General features: G+C 35.9%; 1 protein-coding gene across 1 annotated transcript in view; it reads right to left on the minus strand.

The window, feature by feature from the left end:
- Positions 1-17,043, minus strand: part of ext1a (exostosin glycosyltransferase 1a) — a 65,307-nt gene extending 48,264 nt beyond the window's left edge. The window contains exon 1 of the mRNA XM_084385492.1: positions 15,447-17,043. Coding sequence (XP_084241618.1) covers positions 15,447-16,363 — 917 coding nt within the window. The 5' untranslated portion in view covers positions 16,364-17,043. The remainder of the gene's footprint in view (positions 1-15,446) is intronic.
- Positions 17,044-19,107: the final 2,064 nt, after the last annotated feature.

Genomic DNA, 19,107 nt, shown 5'->3' on the forward strand with positions numbered 1-19,107 from the left:
AAGAGTTTGCATCTGCATACTTGCATTGAGTATTTTACCAGCTGGTTTTGCTATGACTATGATTGGCTGTCCAGAATGAGTTGCAACGTTCTCACCAAAGTTGCTAAATATTGAATCTGCATGATGTAAACATAGGCGGTAATATGTTAATGGACTGAAAAAGGAAACATTCGACTCGAGAAAAAAGCGTTTAGTATGTGAAGCACAACTGTTTAAAAAACATCGGAAAACGTCTGTAAGACCCGTCCTGCTTTCCAAGCCTTTTAACCTTGCCTTGTTCCGTTGCTCAGGAGACACGAGAACATCTGTTCACTCCCACAGTCTCTCTCCCTCAGCCAGAAATACGGCTATTAATCTGCATCTGGGAAAACACACCTCGGTTTTCAGCAACTTCAGGAGCACTTCTGATTTCTGAAGGATCATGTGACACTGAAGACTGGAGTAATGATGCTGGAAATTCAGCTTTGATCACAGGAATAAATTATTCACGATGTCACTGTATTTCAGGCATCTAATTGGCCCCAAAACTTTGAATGGTAGAAGTGTAAACTAGTGTGATAAAATCGCTTGCATGTGGAAAGTAATATCAATTCAATGCAGTAATGCATAAACAAAAACTCATTAACCTAGTAAAGTAGTCCCACATCAAAAGAACTATTTAGACAACTTTGCAGCTCAAATAATAAATGAGTTTTCCTGAATAATTCATGCAAAACAAAATACAGTCTACAATGATGACACAGTTTACTTCCATTAAAAGTCTTACTTTAACTGGGAAGAAAACAAAACTAGGTCACTATTAGATTCTGTACAACTGACATTATTCCACAAACACTAGTAAAGCTTTTCTAAATAAGTCTACAAGACTATTTTTAATTAGCCCAAATTGTCCCATAATACATTGCAATGTTTGCATCAGCAAACTCTATTTGTTCCCATGCTAAAAACAGAGATTTATTAGTTATAAGTCTTCGTTCGTCAACGGCACACATTGCAGCCAAATGTTGATCACAGAAGCAGAGAGGCCGTGTGGGAAGCTGGAACATTTAATGTGCCGTGGAAAAATGTGTTTTATTGGGAAACATCTGTATGGTCTGTAATTAAACATGTTGACTAATATTCCCCTTCAAAAGCTCAAACCCCAGAAGAACCCTTCGTAAACCGAGGCTCTGACCACATCACACACAATCCAGAGCAAACATCACAACTATCAGGAAACAGGTGAAGGGTCAAAGTTTAAATGTTTCCAGGATCTACAGACAAGAGACACTCGGCACACACGCATAATGAGCACGAATCACTGAACACTGACATAACATCGAAATTAACTTTATTCAAATCAAAAAATAGTATTTAGCATCACTGCATCAACCGTAATACATTCATTTCTACCAGCAAAACTAACTCTTATGGGTTAAATTAGGTAAAAATTCATCTTCAAGGTATGACAGGTTTAAAATTAATTAATCTTTGGGTTTCCAAAAACCAAACTACTTCTACAAAGTGAATGTTAATCTGCTAAATAAACATAAAAGCTGTATGAATCTGTGCATCCCAATGTGATTTTAGTTTTATTTATGGCTTTTAGTTTTCTTGTTCATTTTTATTTAATTTTCAGTAATTTCGTTAAGTGCTTTTGTCCTTTAAAATTGATTTTATTTCAGGTTTAGTTTCCATTTATTTCCAGTTTAATCCAATAATGTAAATGTATCTTGATTTTTAAGAATGTTTAGATATTTGTACTGGAAAAATTACCAATGTTATTTTAGTTTTATTTATATATTTTTAATTGTTTTGTCATTTCGTTATGTGCTTTTGTCATTTTTTGTTTTTAACTAATACTTATATTTTATTTTATCTCAGCTTTATTTAAATTAACATAAATGTTTTTAATAGATTAAGGTTTAGTTAAAATGCCCCATTATGCTTCTTCAAATATTATCTTTCATGTAGTTTGTAATAAAGCTGTCTGTGAATGTAAAAGGTCTGCAACGTTTTAAAGATCAAAGTGCACGACAAATAAAGTTATTGTCTCCTAAAAGAAAGAATTGATTATGAACTGCTGAAAGGAGTCTTCCCGTTACAAACCTATATTGCAATGTAATAAATTTGCATAATGCCAGTCTATGGTTTTCATAATTTGGCTGCCTGCAAACAGCGACCATTATGCCCTGCCCTCAAACAGTGCAGCTGTAGACCAATCACAACTCAGACTAGGCCATCTGGCCAATCAGAGCAGAGCAAGCTCTCGGAAAGGAGGGGCTTAGAGAGACTGAATCTTTTACTCTTTGAGAAATTAGATGATGTGCATTGTACAAAATGCTGGGTTGTTTCAACCCATTTTTGGGTCAAATATGGACAAACCCAACGTTTGGTTTACATTTTTTAGTGAAATTTTAAATCCAACAGTTGGGTTTGTCCATATATGACCCAAACATGGGTTGAAACAACCCAGCATTTTTTACAGTGTATATATTATGAGGAAAATTAAAGTGTTTTTGACCTTTGACACATGTAAACCTGTTGTAGGAGACTACAAAACAAAACTAGGAACCTTTAAAATAGCATAATAGGGAAACTTTATCAATAACAACCCTTTAGCAAGAGCAACCCAACATGAGTGTTCTGGAGAAACATCAACTGAAAACAGGGATGATGCTCATTTATGCTCCCTATGTAGTGTTTTACGCTATAGTACAAACCGTATCAGTGTAAATCTGGCATGAAACCCCTGAACTCGACCAGCCGCGGCCAGAAGGGATCAAATGCTCACCGTAAAACCGAAAGCTCACGTCACGCTTCTAATAAAGCAGCGCTGCCAAACGAGAGACGGGAAAAACACATGCTAGTCGTATGATGAGGACAGCCTGACGTCGAGCAGCGAGATGTATTTATAGACAGGTTTAATCCACGTCTCTGGCTGAGCTGCAAGCCAACACGTTCACTCAAACACATAGTAACTGTACAGGACAAGACATTTGATTAAGCATTTCTGAAATGCATAACTTAGACAGTTTCCTCTGATAACAGATCACTGTAAATTGTATTGTGGACCCATGCACTTTCTGTAAAGCTGCTTTGAAATGATGTGTGTTATTATTATAAACGTGAATTTAATTGATTACTGTCGTTTGTGATTCATTATATGTTGCCATGTTCAAAGAATTAAGCCTATTGTTGGGTTAATATGACTGAGCAATACAAGTTTGGCTAAAAAAAGATTAATAATCAATGATTCACTGAATCAAGAGTTTCACTGCAATGGACAGATTGAACTAATTCACATAAATTAATCAAACTTAAGTTTCATATTCATGATTGCAAAATTTGAGAAATGCAGCCTTTGAGTCATTTTTGCAATCGATTTCAACAGCAAAAGTCATATTTTAACGTCAAGCTATCCTTAACTTGCTTAGGTTTTCTTCAATTCTCTTTCTCTTGAAACGGATTAAAGTTTCAGGTTTATTATCAGAGCAAAGGGCGATTCTCGGTGCAGGATAACATCTGTACACGTCATATAAAACACAATAAACATTCACTCTGCGCCAGCATCAGCTGACTTTGGGTTTGACTGACTCTGGCACGTCATTATCATTCTGCTCTGCCGGCCGAATGTTGTCAGATAACATTTACTTTATACCAACACTGATACAACCAGCCGTTTATAGAGTTAGTCTGTTAGTTTAACACATAACTCTGTGGATGGGGAAAGAACGTTCCCAGTAAAAACAGCTGATTACAAACGAGAGAGAGGCAACAAAGATCATTAGAGTAGTTTGTGAAGGCAAGAATAACCACTATTGCTCATTCTTGTGTGATTTGAACAAAACGTTTGAGCTTCTGTAAGAACCACTGAGGTTTGCTCTCATCAAGTACGGCTGAACTTCAGTTTATGTGCGCTGATCAATATTTGTAAGTGAATAAAAGCCTAAATCTGTTCATAATATAAAGCTACTCAAAATTAGGCCTGTGAAACGATTAATCGCATCTAAAATAAAAGTTTGTGTTTACATAATATATGCATGTGTGTGTACTGTGTATAATTAATTTGTATGTAAAAAATACACACATATGCATGTATATATTTACGAAATATTTGCATGTATACACTGTATATATATAATATAATAAATATAAATATTTTATATATAAAGTAATTTTTCTTAAATATATACATATTTAACATACATATACATATAAATTCACACATATGCATGTATATATTTAAGAAATATTTGCATGTATACACTGTATATATATATATATATATATATATATTATATAATATAAAAAATATAAATATTTTATATATAAATAAACTTTTCTTAAATATATACATGCATATGTGTGTGTATTTATACAGACAAATTAATTATTCGCAGTACACAAATGCATATATTATGTAAACACAAACTTTTATTTTTGGATGTGATTAATGGTTTCACAGCCCTATCAGAACACCTTAACTGCACATTTTAGCTGTGTTTATCTCAGAGGAAATGCAAAAACATTGTACAACATCCCAAATATTTTTTTTTTTTTTTGCAGGATTCAAATCAAAATGCCCATCAGAATATCAGTTGTCCAGTTCATGTCTGTTCTGGGAAGGAGATTCGGTGTCCCGGCGTGTTTTCCCACACATCTGAATGGCTCTTCCCCATCTGGTTTCCAGATACATGGTGTGAGACAGTCTAAACTATCACTACATCCGACTGACACATTAGCTGAGCGCTCGACCCAGGACACATCAGCCTGTGAACACTACGTTCATGTTACCGTGTAACGCCACCACAGTTAACAGAGACCGGAGACGAACACATAAACCCGTGAGTCCTTAAAAGAAAAACTTCTGCAACCGAAATAGAAACAAATCAAACTGGATTTTCGGACCCATTTAGTTTGTCCATGCAAAACTCATATGATTTTCGGGTGTTGTGGGTGGTTTACAGTTACACTGGTTTATTTTTTTTTAAAAAATTTTTGTACATCATCTGTACATCTTTCACTAGAGGACCCCTGAAATTAAAAAAAAAATATTTTTTTTTTTTAGCTTTTAGTATGAATATGTTAGACTTTGGGTTATGAATAAGCTGGTTTGTTCCAAAACAATGACAAAATTCACATTTAGGAGATATAAGCATTCAAAACTCAGTCTCTCACTTCCGCTAAAATGGATCATGGATGTTTATGACATCACCGCGGACTTCAGCTTCTCATCACATCTTCTGTCCAATCAAATGCTCTCTAGAATCTGAAGCTCCACCCCCTATGCTATAAACACCACCTGACCAAAGCGACCACACACGGAGCAATATGGGTCAGAGATGTGTGTTCGGTTGCTCAAACCCTCGAGTTTTATTCCGTTTCTCAGCTGTACGTTGGTTAAGAATGAAACGGCTAGAATTAATTCACCTCTACTACTGAATCCAGCGTATCATCAGCGCTCGGATTCGCTTCCATGGTGCTGTCAGTCTGTGAGGGAAACTAAACGCTATTGGCTATTTGAAAAGCGGGAGGAGCCATTTGATATGTCCCGCCTTAGCTTCCTGTTTCAGTGGAAATTACATAAACGCATCAAACAAAGCTGCGCTTTCCAAGGCACTTCAGTGGGCCTATTATGCTCTTTTACAACGTCTTGATTTTGGACTCTACTAGAATAGATAAATGTTCAAAAAACACCATATTCTCCTCATATTCTCCATTGTTGCGGCTCTTCTCTTCCCAGTCTGTCAGTAACGCTCTGTTTAGTTCCTGTCTCTATGAAGCCCCTCCTTCTGAAAAGCACACTGTGCTCTGATTGGTCGGCTGGAGCAGTGTGTTGTGATTGGTCGAGCGCTTCGAGTGTGTTTGGGAAATGTCCCGCCCCTTACCATAACCACCAGTTTAACACACTACTAACTAACTCAACCAGGCCCCGCTCCTTTATTCTGCGCATTAATTAAAGACCTCCCAAGAAGACAAGATCAGCTTTTTGTCTCAGAGAGAATGAGAAACTGAACCAATGACTAACTGATAAAACATTTCTAAACACAAGAACATCCGCTCATGCTCATGACTGCCAGCAAAAACTAAAAGACGAGAGCCTGGGAAACTACAATGAGCCAAACAATGCTCTCGACTTATCGAGCCTGATTTGAGAAGTTTATAGTCGTGACACGCAGATATGAGCCCTTAAAGAGGCTTGGCAACGTCCTTATCAACAGGGCTTTGATTAATAACGGGGAATATTTTGTCATTATTATCGCTCTCTCCAAAATGTTTTCATATCCCAGTATATTAGGATCTCGAAAGCTCGTGAGAAACTGGTCGGTAATTGAGCAGAGGAGTGGAGAAGCCATTGATTTGTGAATAGTCCGCTGTCTGCTGAAGTGTGTGTCTTATTAAAGCTTCTGCAGAGCCCGAGTACATAATTACAGCAGCTCGCACGGGAGAACGCCGTCAAATCTGCATTACACAAGCCAGACAAGAGCCTTCAAATTAGTGCTTGCTTTACAGCTGACAAAATAATACGGGCGAAATCTCCTGGGAGAAGGCAAACAGAGGAGCCTGAGGGAAATCAAAGATGATATATTCTGACAAATTACATAAAAGTCAAATGATATGTCAGAAATATCAGACAAAATGTAATGTTTATATATATAGATGTATTTAAAGGTCATAAACTCGAAAAATTATTGAGTAAGATTATTTATTGATCTTAATATTGCAATGATTTCATTATTTATTTCCTGGAAATCTTTCTCGTCAAATCAATCAATCAAATCAAATCAAATCAAATCAAATCAATCAATCAAAACACTATAAAATATGTATTTATTTAGGAATTAATACAAATTGTATTAAATGTGTTTTTAATATGATTTAATAAATTTCATAAAATAAGTACATTTAATTTTAACTTTACTTACCGGTAATACACTTTTTTTTTTGCATTAAATGTTTTGAGTCTTCTTGACAATCAAGATTATTAAAAATTTATTAAATTAAAAAAATTATTGAGTAAACTAAGAAAAGGTTATTTATTTATCTTAATATTGCAATGATTTCATAATTTATTTCCTGGAAATTTTTCTTGTCAAATCAATCAATCAATCAATCAAATTGAATAAAATATGTATTTATTTAGGAATTAATACAAATTGTATTAAATGTATTTTTAATATGATTTAATAAATTTCATAAAATAAGTACATTTAATTTTAACTTAATACACATTTTTACAGTTTTTTTTTTTTTGCATTAAATGTTTTGAGTCTTCTTGACAATCAAGATTATTGTGAATCAACTGATCACAACAGAAGCATCATCACATGAATTGTGAGCAAAAATCTTCAATAAAAAATAATAACAACAAAGCTCACAACTGTCATTTTTGTTCAGTGATACGAAAGTCTAAATACAGATAATCAAAGTTTTGTCCACGCCGTCGGGAACAGACTCGTGACGTTTTGCACGCCTGGTGTTTTCAGTCGCTGAATCGAGACAATCACGACTTCCTTGTTATTAGTGACGGATAAAGGCGGGATTTTCCACATAATAGGCAGTGGAAAATGGGGGGAGGATTACTTCCACCTTATTTAACCACAGACGGCACTGTCCGGTGGGATTCTGTACGCACTGCGTTTGATTTGCAGGAGCTAAATGCTGAACACGGACAACCATTACAAATCACTGTTTGATTGGTTCTTGCATTTGATAAGCTTTCATATTCCAGCCATGTTCATTAGGGGTTTGGTCTGGGATAGGGAAGTTTGTCCAACAAACAAATATCTTGCTGATTTAACAAAAACAAATGCACACAAAATATTTTTTTAATTAATTTAAAAGCAGAAGGACCAAATCAGTCGCACCAGACAGATTTGAAAGGGGTCATAACTTATAATTACGTTTTTTTTGCACACACACACACACACAAATATATATGTGGGAAAATTATTATTTTCAATCTTCATTCTGAGCCTTTGTCAGAAATTATACATTTTTAAGGCGCGGCTCCTTTAAGGCTGGTCAGTGACACCAGTGGGCGTGGCCTATGGTGCGATGATGGATCAACATTGGTCGATGTCTTGCTCTGGAGGCAGGCATATGCAAATGCATTTGATGGTGTGACGTCACAGATCCCGCAATATCAAAACAAGCTGTTTTTGGAGCTTTACTAAATAAACGCTTTTTTTATAATGAGGAGGACGTTTTAAGCTCTGAAACTTACAAGATGTTTTAAGATGCAGTCAAATTTGATTTTGCATGTCATGACCCTTTTAATCACAACGAAAATCTGCATGCATCTGAACATCAGCTATCTGGCTTGGTCATTTTCTTTTGTCAATGACAGCATTTAAGCCACTTCCTCAATTAAGAAGCAGCCTAATAAAGGATTGGGATTCGTTTAAGATGATTAGCCGTGTTATCAGGGCAACAGAGTAAATCCAAGGTTATGTAACCTAACTGGCATTGTCATCAACCAGTGTCCAAGTTCCTTTGCAAAGAGCAGACAGCCTGATCGAGACAACCTGATTGAGACAACCAACAGACACAATACAGACACTTCATCAAGTATTTATTTAGTGTGCTTTGCTCTTTAAATCTGTGGAAACACTCAAAGTCAACTCTTTCTAGTCATTCTTCCCCGTTTCTGTAGAGCAGCAGCACTACTGATCTCATAACCTCCAGAAAGCTCACAGACATTGCATTTTAAATGCATTGATTGAGATTTTTGTGTAAAAACATTCCAAGTGCAACAATTGATTCTGCAAATGTTTAATCATGATCTTGAGAGTTGCACGCAATCTAACGCTGCCTTATTATGCCATCTTAAAGATTCCTAATGATGTTTTGGAGTTTCCTGCCAAAGGTTTACATGCATCCAAGGTCAAAAACACTTTCATTTTCTCAAAATATACAGTGCACATCTCCTCATTTCTCAGAGTCTGAAACGGTTCGTTTGAAGATTCAGTCTCTCTAAACTCCGCCTCTCTGAGAGCTGCTCTGCTCTGATTGGTCAGACGGCCAAGTCTGCTGTGATTGGTCGACCACTTACAGCACTTGTCAAAAATGAAAAGCACATTATCATATCTGAATCTCTGCTCTTCCTCATCGCTTGACACACAGTGATATGAACAATGGCGTCGGTTTTAATGTATTCCAGCGAGAGTTCCTTATAAAGTGCGTGAAAATACACAGAAAACCAGCGTCTTTTCAACATGTCGACAACACGAACCACTACAACTACAGTGTTTGAGGGCGGGGCAAAGTAGAAGTTGCTAGCATTATGCAAATTTGTTACATTTCTTACCTAGGTTTTTATTGTTTTATTTATTTGTTTATTTATTTAACAGGGACAATGCAGTCAAACATAGTTACAATATAAATCCTGCAACTTATAGAGTTTATAGCTAATGCTAATTTTCAACTCCTGTCCTTGGCTGGGCTTTTCTAAGTACATTATAAAACAGATGCATGACTTGTTTCTGCACTTCAGAATCGATCCTTTCTTTTAGAAGACAAAAAGTATTTGTCGTGCACTTTGCTCTTTTACATTATCAAACAGCTATATTACACATTGCATGAAAGTTAATTTTCAAAAAGGCACAATAGAGGGACTTTAAAGACTCACATGCACCATTAATTGCATGAAAAAATACCTTCAAAATCAGTTATTTCCCTGCAGTTGAGTTTGGTCAGTTTCAAGCTAATCATTTTGTTCCTTAATCCTTCATGAGCAAGTCTGAATGCCGGACTGGAATGATGCAGATGACTTTGTGCGCTCATAAATAATTCATGAAGATTCAGACATTTTCAAGTGGAGAAAAAAAAAAAATATTCATAACATGAATAAAACACATCTGATCAATTATTCAGCGCCACGGCCGTCAGCATTTCACATTCACAAGAACGGTCATGTTGAACAACTCCAGCATCCGTCCTCGCAGAGAGAAGGCCTATGGCTACAGCGGGAAATGAACATCCGCCTCCAATGGAAATACGCCATGCATTTTTCAAACTTGTCATTCGGCACTTCAAGAGAAATGGTCCATAAAATTTCGTTTTAAATGTTTGAGACGGTGCGCCTCAGGATGTCAACAGAAGCACTACATTTCAACTCAAAGTGAATTTGGTCCATATGAATATTAGCTTTCTTAATAACACAATTTATTATAAGGTGCGTCCCATGTACTTGTGCACTGTTCTGGCATTAATAAAATGAGAAGTGTTTTCACACTGAAAATTCCCAAATGGAATAATAAGAACACTTTAAATAACCTGATGATGCAATTAATTAACTGAAAACACTAAAGTGTGGAATATTGGTGATGTTGAATAACAAAATAACCATATAAAATTAATTCACTACACTTCACATTTTTTAAGTCAGTTTAATGTAATTTAAGATGAAATGATTTACTTATTATATTTAAAAAAATATCTCAGCTCTCATATTCTGTCAATTTTATTACGAAATTCAAACAATAAATACCGTTTTGGCGCTTGTAAATGTGATGTGACAGATCCCTAGCGGCACGTGACCCGATCTCTACTAGCTAACAGTAAATAAACACGAACACTGTTGAAAGATACAGTACAACTTACCGAAATGTATATTCCTCATACATGATATCGATCAATCAGTGTTTTTAATCCGCGGAAAGGGTCAATAAAACAGGGAGAACAATTATCACATAACATTTACCTCAGGAAAGACATTTAATGACCATAATATGGGCTAGCAGTTAGTTATTTTTAACCTTAAATAATACTGCCAGCTGATAGGGCTCTATATGTTTACAGCATTAGGTGAGTTATTTTTTTTTTCTTGAGAAAAATTAACGCCTATCTCGTGTACCTAATCTTTATCCAAATGAGTCAATATTAAATCAAATCACAAAAATGTAATTTAATTGAAAATCGTGAAATTTGTGTCAAGCAATGATAAAAAAAACGTAGCTTACCAGAAATTGTACCATGTAAACATTGTAACATGTCGTCACTAAACCTAATAAAATTCAGTTTAGTTACTAAAATGTTTTGACAATCACAATACACTTATGACAATAACCCCCACCCCCACACACACACACACACACACACACACACACACACCCACCCACACCATAAATCTCACTCCAAGCTAAACTCAAAAGTTGGTTGGCAGCTATGAAGTCAGCAACTGTTTTTTACATTGTACATGGTTGAGTACATAGCGTGTATAGTGCGTCATTTGGGACACAACTATAGTTTTAAACTAGTACAGCTGGATTTCACACATGGCTCAAATTCTGAAAGCAAAGCTATAGGAGTAACTTGAGTAAAGCTGACATGATCAGCATTTGCAAATGGTTCCCTCTGCATAAAAAAAACTCTGAATTACAGTTCTAGGTTAAACACTTAAATATGGAAAGACTAGAAAAGCTTCGACTACTGCTCTAGCACACAAAATCAAAACACATGTGGGTAATCCTGAAACGGACTCTTGAAGTCATTGCAAACTGCTGAAAAAAGCAAACCTGTTACACAGATTTGATCAATATAATATAAATATCAATATAAAATCTGTGTAACAGGTTTGCTTAAGCTGCAACTGTAATACAGCATGGACTGTAAAGACAACTACTTACTAAGACTTTATAAGCAATAAGCTTTACAGCAATGAGCTGTTGCCATCCACACTTACTTATTTACATTTGCAAATGTTTTATGCCATATTCAAATGTGGTGCACATTTGAATATGGCATAAAACATTTGCAAATAAAACAGAGTTTCGTTCCCTTTACTTCAAGAGTCAAAATCGTCACTTCCTGGGAAACTGGTGCAAAATATCAGTAATAATCTTAAGTTTCTGCATTCAGGCTCTTTTTCCCTCCATCATAAACGAGTGTGTCTCAGAGCGTCAGACGAAACACAGTAAACGCTGTCGTGTTCTCTTGCGTTCGGATGCTGGTGTTTGACTCTTTGCGCACCAAACCAGTGCGTTCAATTACGAAAATACATTAATTTAATGTGGTAAGAAATACCAGTTTGCAATATCAAACAGCATAACGGGTTGTTTTTGAACAGCTACAAATAACTGGAAGCGAAAGACACCGGAAGCTTCTGGACTTTAAAGAAGATCTTCAAAAAGTTACAACGGAAATTTGACCATCATACAAATATTTGGTTTTCAAACATTCATAGGTTGATTAATCAGCCAATCTTTCAGCCAATTTGAGATGCCGATAATCATGGCATTTGTTGATTAATTAACGAAAGTTTAGGCACATCAATTCCAAAAATCAAACAATTTTGATTAAATATTGCAAAAAATAAATGTTCATTTGACATAAAAAATTATACAGTCAAACCAAAAATGATTCAGACACCAGATATAATTTTGGATATTTTTTTACTAGTGTGTGCAGGATACTATAGATCATTTATGTAAATGGGGATATGAAAATAAAGTAAACTGTGACATATTATACCCAAAAATTCTTCATACCAGTAAAATGTATAAAGATTTAGGACCAAAAATGATTGGGACACTTTGAGCTGATCATGTTCTGCTGAAGTGTGTTTTCTTTAATTGCTAATGCTCTTTTTACACACAGACTGAACACAATGAAGCATTGCTTGGTGATTGGTTGAGCTAAACTGGTATTATCTAATTGTGTAGTTAAATTTAACAGCTGACAGATATTCAACATAATTCATGTGTGAGACAGTCTAACAGAAGGACGGACAAAACCAGTCAAATATCAACTGAGTTCTGCTCATATTTAACTACCATTTTCTAAAGTATAGCGAATAAACTGTGATAATGTTGAAGGTGTCTGAATAAATATTGGTTTGACTGTATATGCATTATTATGTGTATGCCAGTAGTATATAATTATAGATGCACATCTCAGTGAGAACACAGCTGTGTTTCTGTAGGGTTATGAACTGTGTGAGTGGCATGAGCATCTCCTCTTAGTCACCCAGAACAGCCCGTCGATGGGCGGGATGACAGTGAGGTCGCGAGGGGTCACGAGGGGTCGCGAGGGGTCGTTCGGGACACAGGCATTGGTGGGGTCTGGGAACGGCTGTTTAAACAGAGAGAGAGCTGCTTTCCCCCACTGGCACCAGTGAACATTGTTCCCACTAATCCTTCAGAGCCGCCCGTCCCCGTCTCACCGGGACAAAACACACAGCAGGGAACCGGGACACACACAACACACACACACACACACGGAGATCACGGTGTGATCAACAGCGCTAAAGGCAGAGTAAAGCGGACGCAAGAGTTTGACTTCTTAACACCTGCCATAACAACAACTGAGGAAGGAGATTGCAGAACAATCCTAATTCTGAACAAAAATACACTACTGTTAAAAAGTAGGAAAGATTGTTTTTCCAAGGCTGCATTTATTTGATCAAAAATACAGAAAATCAGTGAAATATTTAAAATATTTGCAGCAAATCAGCATTTCAGGATGATTTCTGAAGCAGTGTGTGAAGACTGTGGAAGCTTAATAGCACAGATTAAAACATTTTAAAAGATAATTGCGACTTTTTATCTCGCAATAGTCGCAATTCTGACTTTATAACATGCAATTGCGAGTTTAACTCTCTGAATCATTTCTCCGAATTGCCAGAGATATAAACACGCAATTGTAAGTTATAAAGTCCAGGAATAAGGAATAAATGGCTGACTTTTTTCCTCAGAACTGCAACTTTACATCATGCAATTCTGACTATATCTCCCAATTGCGTGTTATAAAGTCAGAGTTGCGAGATATAAACATGCAATTCTGAGAAATAAAGACAAAATTGTGAGATAAAAAGTTGCAATTACCTTTTTTATTTTTTATTCTGTGGCGGAAACAAGTTTTCATAGAAGACTGGAGTAATGATGCTGAAAATTCATCTTTGATCACAGGAATAAATTACACTTTACTGTATATTCACATAGAAAACAGCTGATTTACATTGTAATAATATTTCATAATTTTACTGTATTTTTATCAAGAAACCCAGCCATGTTGAGCCATGAAACCATGCCGACACCAAGCTTCTGAAGGCTAGTGTCTGCACTGACGAATATATCCTGATAGCATGTGTGCTAGAGATATTCAGGGTTATTATATATGTCATGCACATTGAAAGCTTTTGCTTCCTACGAGCTGCACATCTTAATGCATTAAAGCCATTTCATGTGCACTTCAATTTGAAATGATATGTTATAATGATAAGCATCAGCTTAGGGTTTAAAAAAAATCACTGCATTAGAAAAATAGTTTTTGATGATCATTAGAAACAACATGAATGATGCAAAACTGTAGTAGCATTTCAAGATACAACGACGTTCAGTGTCTTTCCCAGCAGAATGACAGCAAATATGTTTTTGGTAACACATTATAATAACTAATGTTCATTAAAATAACACATTTAGTTCAGATTATTAGTTAAAATATACTTTTCCACAACAGTTGCTTTAAAGTCAATGCAAACACATCAGAAAAGTGAAGTTAGCTCTTAATATTTTGCTATTATAACACATTTTTAAGTGTTCAAAATCTTTTTGTCTTCCCTTTGAACATTTGTTAATTTCAACATTTACTAATACATTAAATATTAAAAGTTAGTATCTGTTAATATTAGTTAATAGACCCGAGTTAACATGAACTGACAATGAACAGTTGTATTTTATTAACTAATATTAACAAAGAATACTGTAACTAATGTATTGCTCATTGTTAATGTTAGTGCAATAACTAAAGGGAGCTTATTAAAAAAAATGCAAAAATCTTTAATTTAACATAAATGACACTTGTTTTGATATTGTTGTCTATTGCAATGACATTAACATATTTTGCATGTGCAAATACTTGTTGGGGCCACTGTACATGATCTACTGTTTAGCATAATATAATAAGGATGCATTAGTTAGAACTGTTATAAAGTGTCACTTCATTAACTAACATTAACTAATGGGAGCTTATTGTAAAGTGTTACCAGTGCATTTATTGTTTTATCCAAATCTAAAAAAACAAAATTGCTTTAAAAATGCAAAAAATCTTTAATTTACCATAAAACACACTTGCTTTAATATTTGATATCTATTACAATGACATTAACATATTTTGCATGTGCAAATACTTGTTGGGGCCACTGTACATGATCTACTGTTTAGCATAATATAATAAGGATGCATTAGAGTGTCACTTCATTAACTAACATTAACTAATGGGAGATTATTGTAAAGTGTTACCAGTGCATCTATTGTTTTATCCAAATCTAAAAAAACAAAATTGCTTTAAAAATGCAAAAATCTTTAATTTACCATAAAACACACTTGCTTTAATATTTGATATCTATTGCAGTGGCATTAACACATTCATTTTGCATTAGCACATGCTTTTTGGGGCCACTGTACATGATCCACTAGCATATTAATAAGGATGCATTAGTATAAAGCCATTAGAAATCTTACCTGTCATATTCAGCATTGTCCTTGTCGCAGCGAGCGTCTTTGTGTTTCTGCCAGTCTTTGCCATGTTTGCATGTGGTGAGGAGAACCACATCTTCAGCATTATGGACGTGATAAAGCGCATTCCTGGTGTCAGATCCAATCCCAGTCAGATAGCGCTTGCCTTTAAAAACCAGCATGTACTTCCTAAAAGGAGGGATGGTGTTGTACTTTAAATACCCTCGTTCTCCTCCGGTCCGAGGATGATCTTTGGAGAACAACGGGATTGAGATGTCAAATCTGGGTCTGAAGTTCTCGGTGCTGATGCTGGCTTTGGCCAACATGGCGTGTCCGATGTCAAACCCCAAATCCTCCGTGTAATCCGGCCATGTGCCCGAGTACAGGTTAAAGATCAGGTGGTTACGCCCGTTATTCCACAGGTTCAGGTTCTGGATCTTGGTTTTGAGGTTGTGAACGTACTGAGGAGAAAGCTGGTCTCGGTCCAGGGTGTCGAGGTTCAGAACGAAGAGACAAGCCTGTCCCGGGTCCGAAGTGAAGAACCTGGACCCTTCGATGGAGGACAAGATGTTCTGGTAGCTTTCCGACATCTTCTCGCCTTTCTGTTGAGGGTAGACGTAGACTTTGAAGCCGTTGTTCTTCTTGCACAAGGAGAAGTCGAAGCACGAGTCCATTCTGCACTTGTAAGATCCAGAGTTGTCATCTCTTCTGTGTCTCGGAGAAGTTCGGACATTGTAGTCTTCGGTTTGGGTCTGATCCCAGGGAATAAAAGCTCGGAGCGGATCTGAGAAGGGGGGCCAGCGTGGATGAGGATCATTCCCTTGATTTGGACTCCTTCTGGAAGACGGTCCCTGCAGGTAGAAGAGGAGAATGAGACACACACCTGCAGAGGACAGAATTAAATAGCGTTTTTTGGCCTGCATGTGTCCTTAGATCCAGATGGAGCGGTTTGCTGATGAATCTGGAGGTTTTAACTCTTGCTGGACAGCATCTTCTTCCACAGACCTGCAGGGATTTGACGCTCTCGACTTCCACCTTATGATTCCGATCCCAAATCCAGAGCATGTGGGCGACTTAACCTGAACCCCCTTTTTTATGGATCTACCTCTCTCCTTTCCAGTGCCTGGTTCGCATTAGACAGCATCTAAACTACTGTCCGATGACACCTGACCTGCTCTGGATCAACGAGAATCATCAGAAAGTACTTTCAGAGACGTGTTCTTGAAATCCAGGCTCAGGGAATCAGAGAAGTTCCCCAGTGATGGATCTCACGTGATGTGTGTGTGTGTGTGTGGGTCAGAAAGATCCTGTCACAAACTTCCCGGCCGGATAAATCCCCACAAATCCGTGTGTTCTCACATATTTCACGGCTAAAATAAATCCTCCTCTGGAATCGAGCCGTTGCTGTTTTGGAAACATCACAAACGCGTTGTTCTATTCCGTGTTACACTCATTCAAAGCCCTTTCTCCGAAGCCGATGATACAATGTAACATTCCAGCGCTTTAATCCGAAGCGTCCAGTTGCGATTGTTACAATGTAGCATTCCAATCCCCTCAAGACTCCTGATGACGTCGCGCGCCTCCATCACGCACCGCGCGCTGTGATTGGCTCGCGTCATTTCCGGTCGAGCCGACGCTCCTGTAACCCGTTCATGACCACAGCCGATGTATCTTAAAGCAGCAGCTACATATCACTGCAACAATGTGTTTTAAACAAAGATACGTTCAGACCATTTCACTAAAGTAGCCTACGTTTGTTAGATTTGAGATGACAAAAAATATATGTACTGTTCAATATGAATACAATTTAGACCTAGTTAGACGGAATTTAGATATTTATCTAAAAGAAAAGAAAGGAATTCTGAAATTTCAAAGGTGTCAGTATATGAAATTGAATCTTTGTGAATGTTTTCAGTGGCATAACTCACTCTGGGGTCAAGAAAGTCACTGAAAGCATGAGAAGTTCTATAGTAGAAGACAGAATTTACACTAGAAACTTGATTCAAACATGATTTAACAACAAATGTTGCCAAAAGCATTTATATTTGGCACAGTTTGATAGGAAAAGAGCTGTTTTTAAATGACAACATTAAAACAATTTATTACAATAATTATGGCAACATTAATTTTTGGGTGCACTATTCCTTTAAAGATATATATATAGGCCTATATATATTTTGCAAGGGTGAATTAAACAGCATTTTGATTTATTATATTTCTTTTAAAAGCAGTATTGCATATTTGGAGAACAAGGATGACAAAGATTTAATATCAACATAAATTTTGGGTACACTAAAGATATATATATATATATATATATATATATATATATATATATATATATATATATAAAACTTTTTTTTTTGCATGGGTGAATTACACAGCATTTTGATTTATTATAGTTCTAAAAGATATTTTCAAACCATTTCACTAAAGTAAGCTTGTTAGATTTGAGATGATAAGAATAGATGTACAGTTCAAAATGAATTCAATTTAGACACTTTTTTTTTCTTGTCAAACGTTAGAATATGTTTAGGCTCAATTTTGATTAATTCGTGACATTTATCTAAAACAAAAGTAAATAATTCTGAAATGTCAAAGATGTATTTATCTTTGTGAACACGTTTTCAGAGGCATAACTCACGCTACAAAAAAAAAAAATCCACTGAAAGCATAAAAAGTTCTATCGTACAAGACACTCATTTTACTAGAAACTTGATTGAAACATGAAACTTTTTTCTTTTTTTAGCTTTTTTGAACATGAACTCAGAAGTAAAATATTAACATTAAAACATGAAACATTTATATGTGGCACAGTTTGATAGGAAAATAGATGATTTTTAATGACAAGATTATAACAATTTATTACAATAATCATGACAACATTCATTTTTGGGTGCACTATTCCTTTAAAAATATATATATATTTTTGCAAGGGTGAATTAAACAGCATTTTGATTTATTATATTTCTTTTAAAAGCAGTATTGCATATTTGGAGAACAAGTCATGTTGAATAGTTCTCTACAGGTTCACAGAGGATTATTTGGAAGAAACAAGGCTTTATAAATGAAGGTTATTAAATATGTCAGCCAAATGTTTCGTTGACTTGTTTGTCCAGCTGCAGGGCTGAAGGAGACGTGGTTCCTCGGGACCGGCTGAGACTGGGAGGTATGTAAAGCACATTCCTCAGAAGTTGTGGAGCCGTGTCAGTATTCGGGTTCTGCCACGGGCCGCTGATCAAAGCCCAGGTCTTCCTCCTCTCCTTTCTGTCCCGCATTCCTTCCATTCGCTCACTCTTTCCTCGGGAGATAATATTGCAAGTCACATTTTTATTCGAACACGGTCCGTTCAGATGCATGTGAGTGTGTTTGACCTCCACTGATTTGCTTTTTTCATTTTCTGTGCTGATTATTTTAGATGTATTTATGTTAAAATGTGTTAAAAAGTCTGCAGATATGACATGTTTAATGTTAATGGACAACGATTAATCGCATCCAAAATAAAAGTGTGTGTTTACATAGTATATGTGTGTGTACTGTGTATAATTATACACACACATGCATGTATATATTTAAGAAAAATGTGTTATTTATATATAATATAATGTATGTAATTATGTATATATACAGAATACATGCAACATTTCTTAAACATATACATGCATGT

The sequence above is a fragment of the Rutilus rutilus genome (assembly GCF_951802725.1).
Source record: "Rutilus rutilus genome assembly, chromosome: 17".
Lineage (NCBI taxonomy): Eukaryota > Metazoa > Chordata > Actinopteri > Cypriniformes > Leuciscidae > Rutilus > Rutilus rutilus.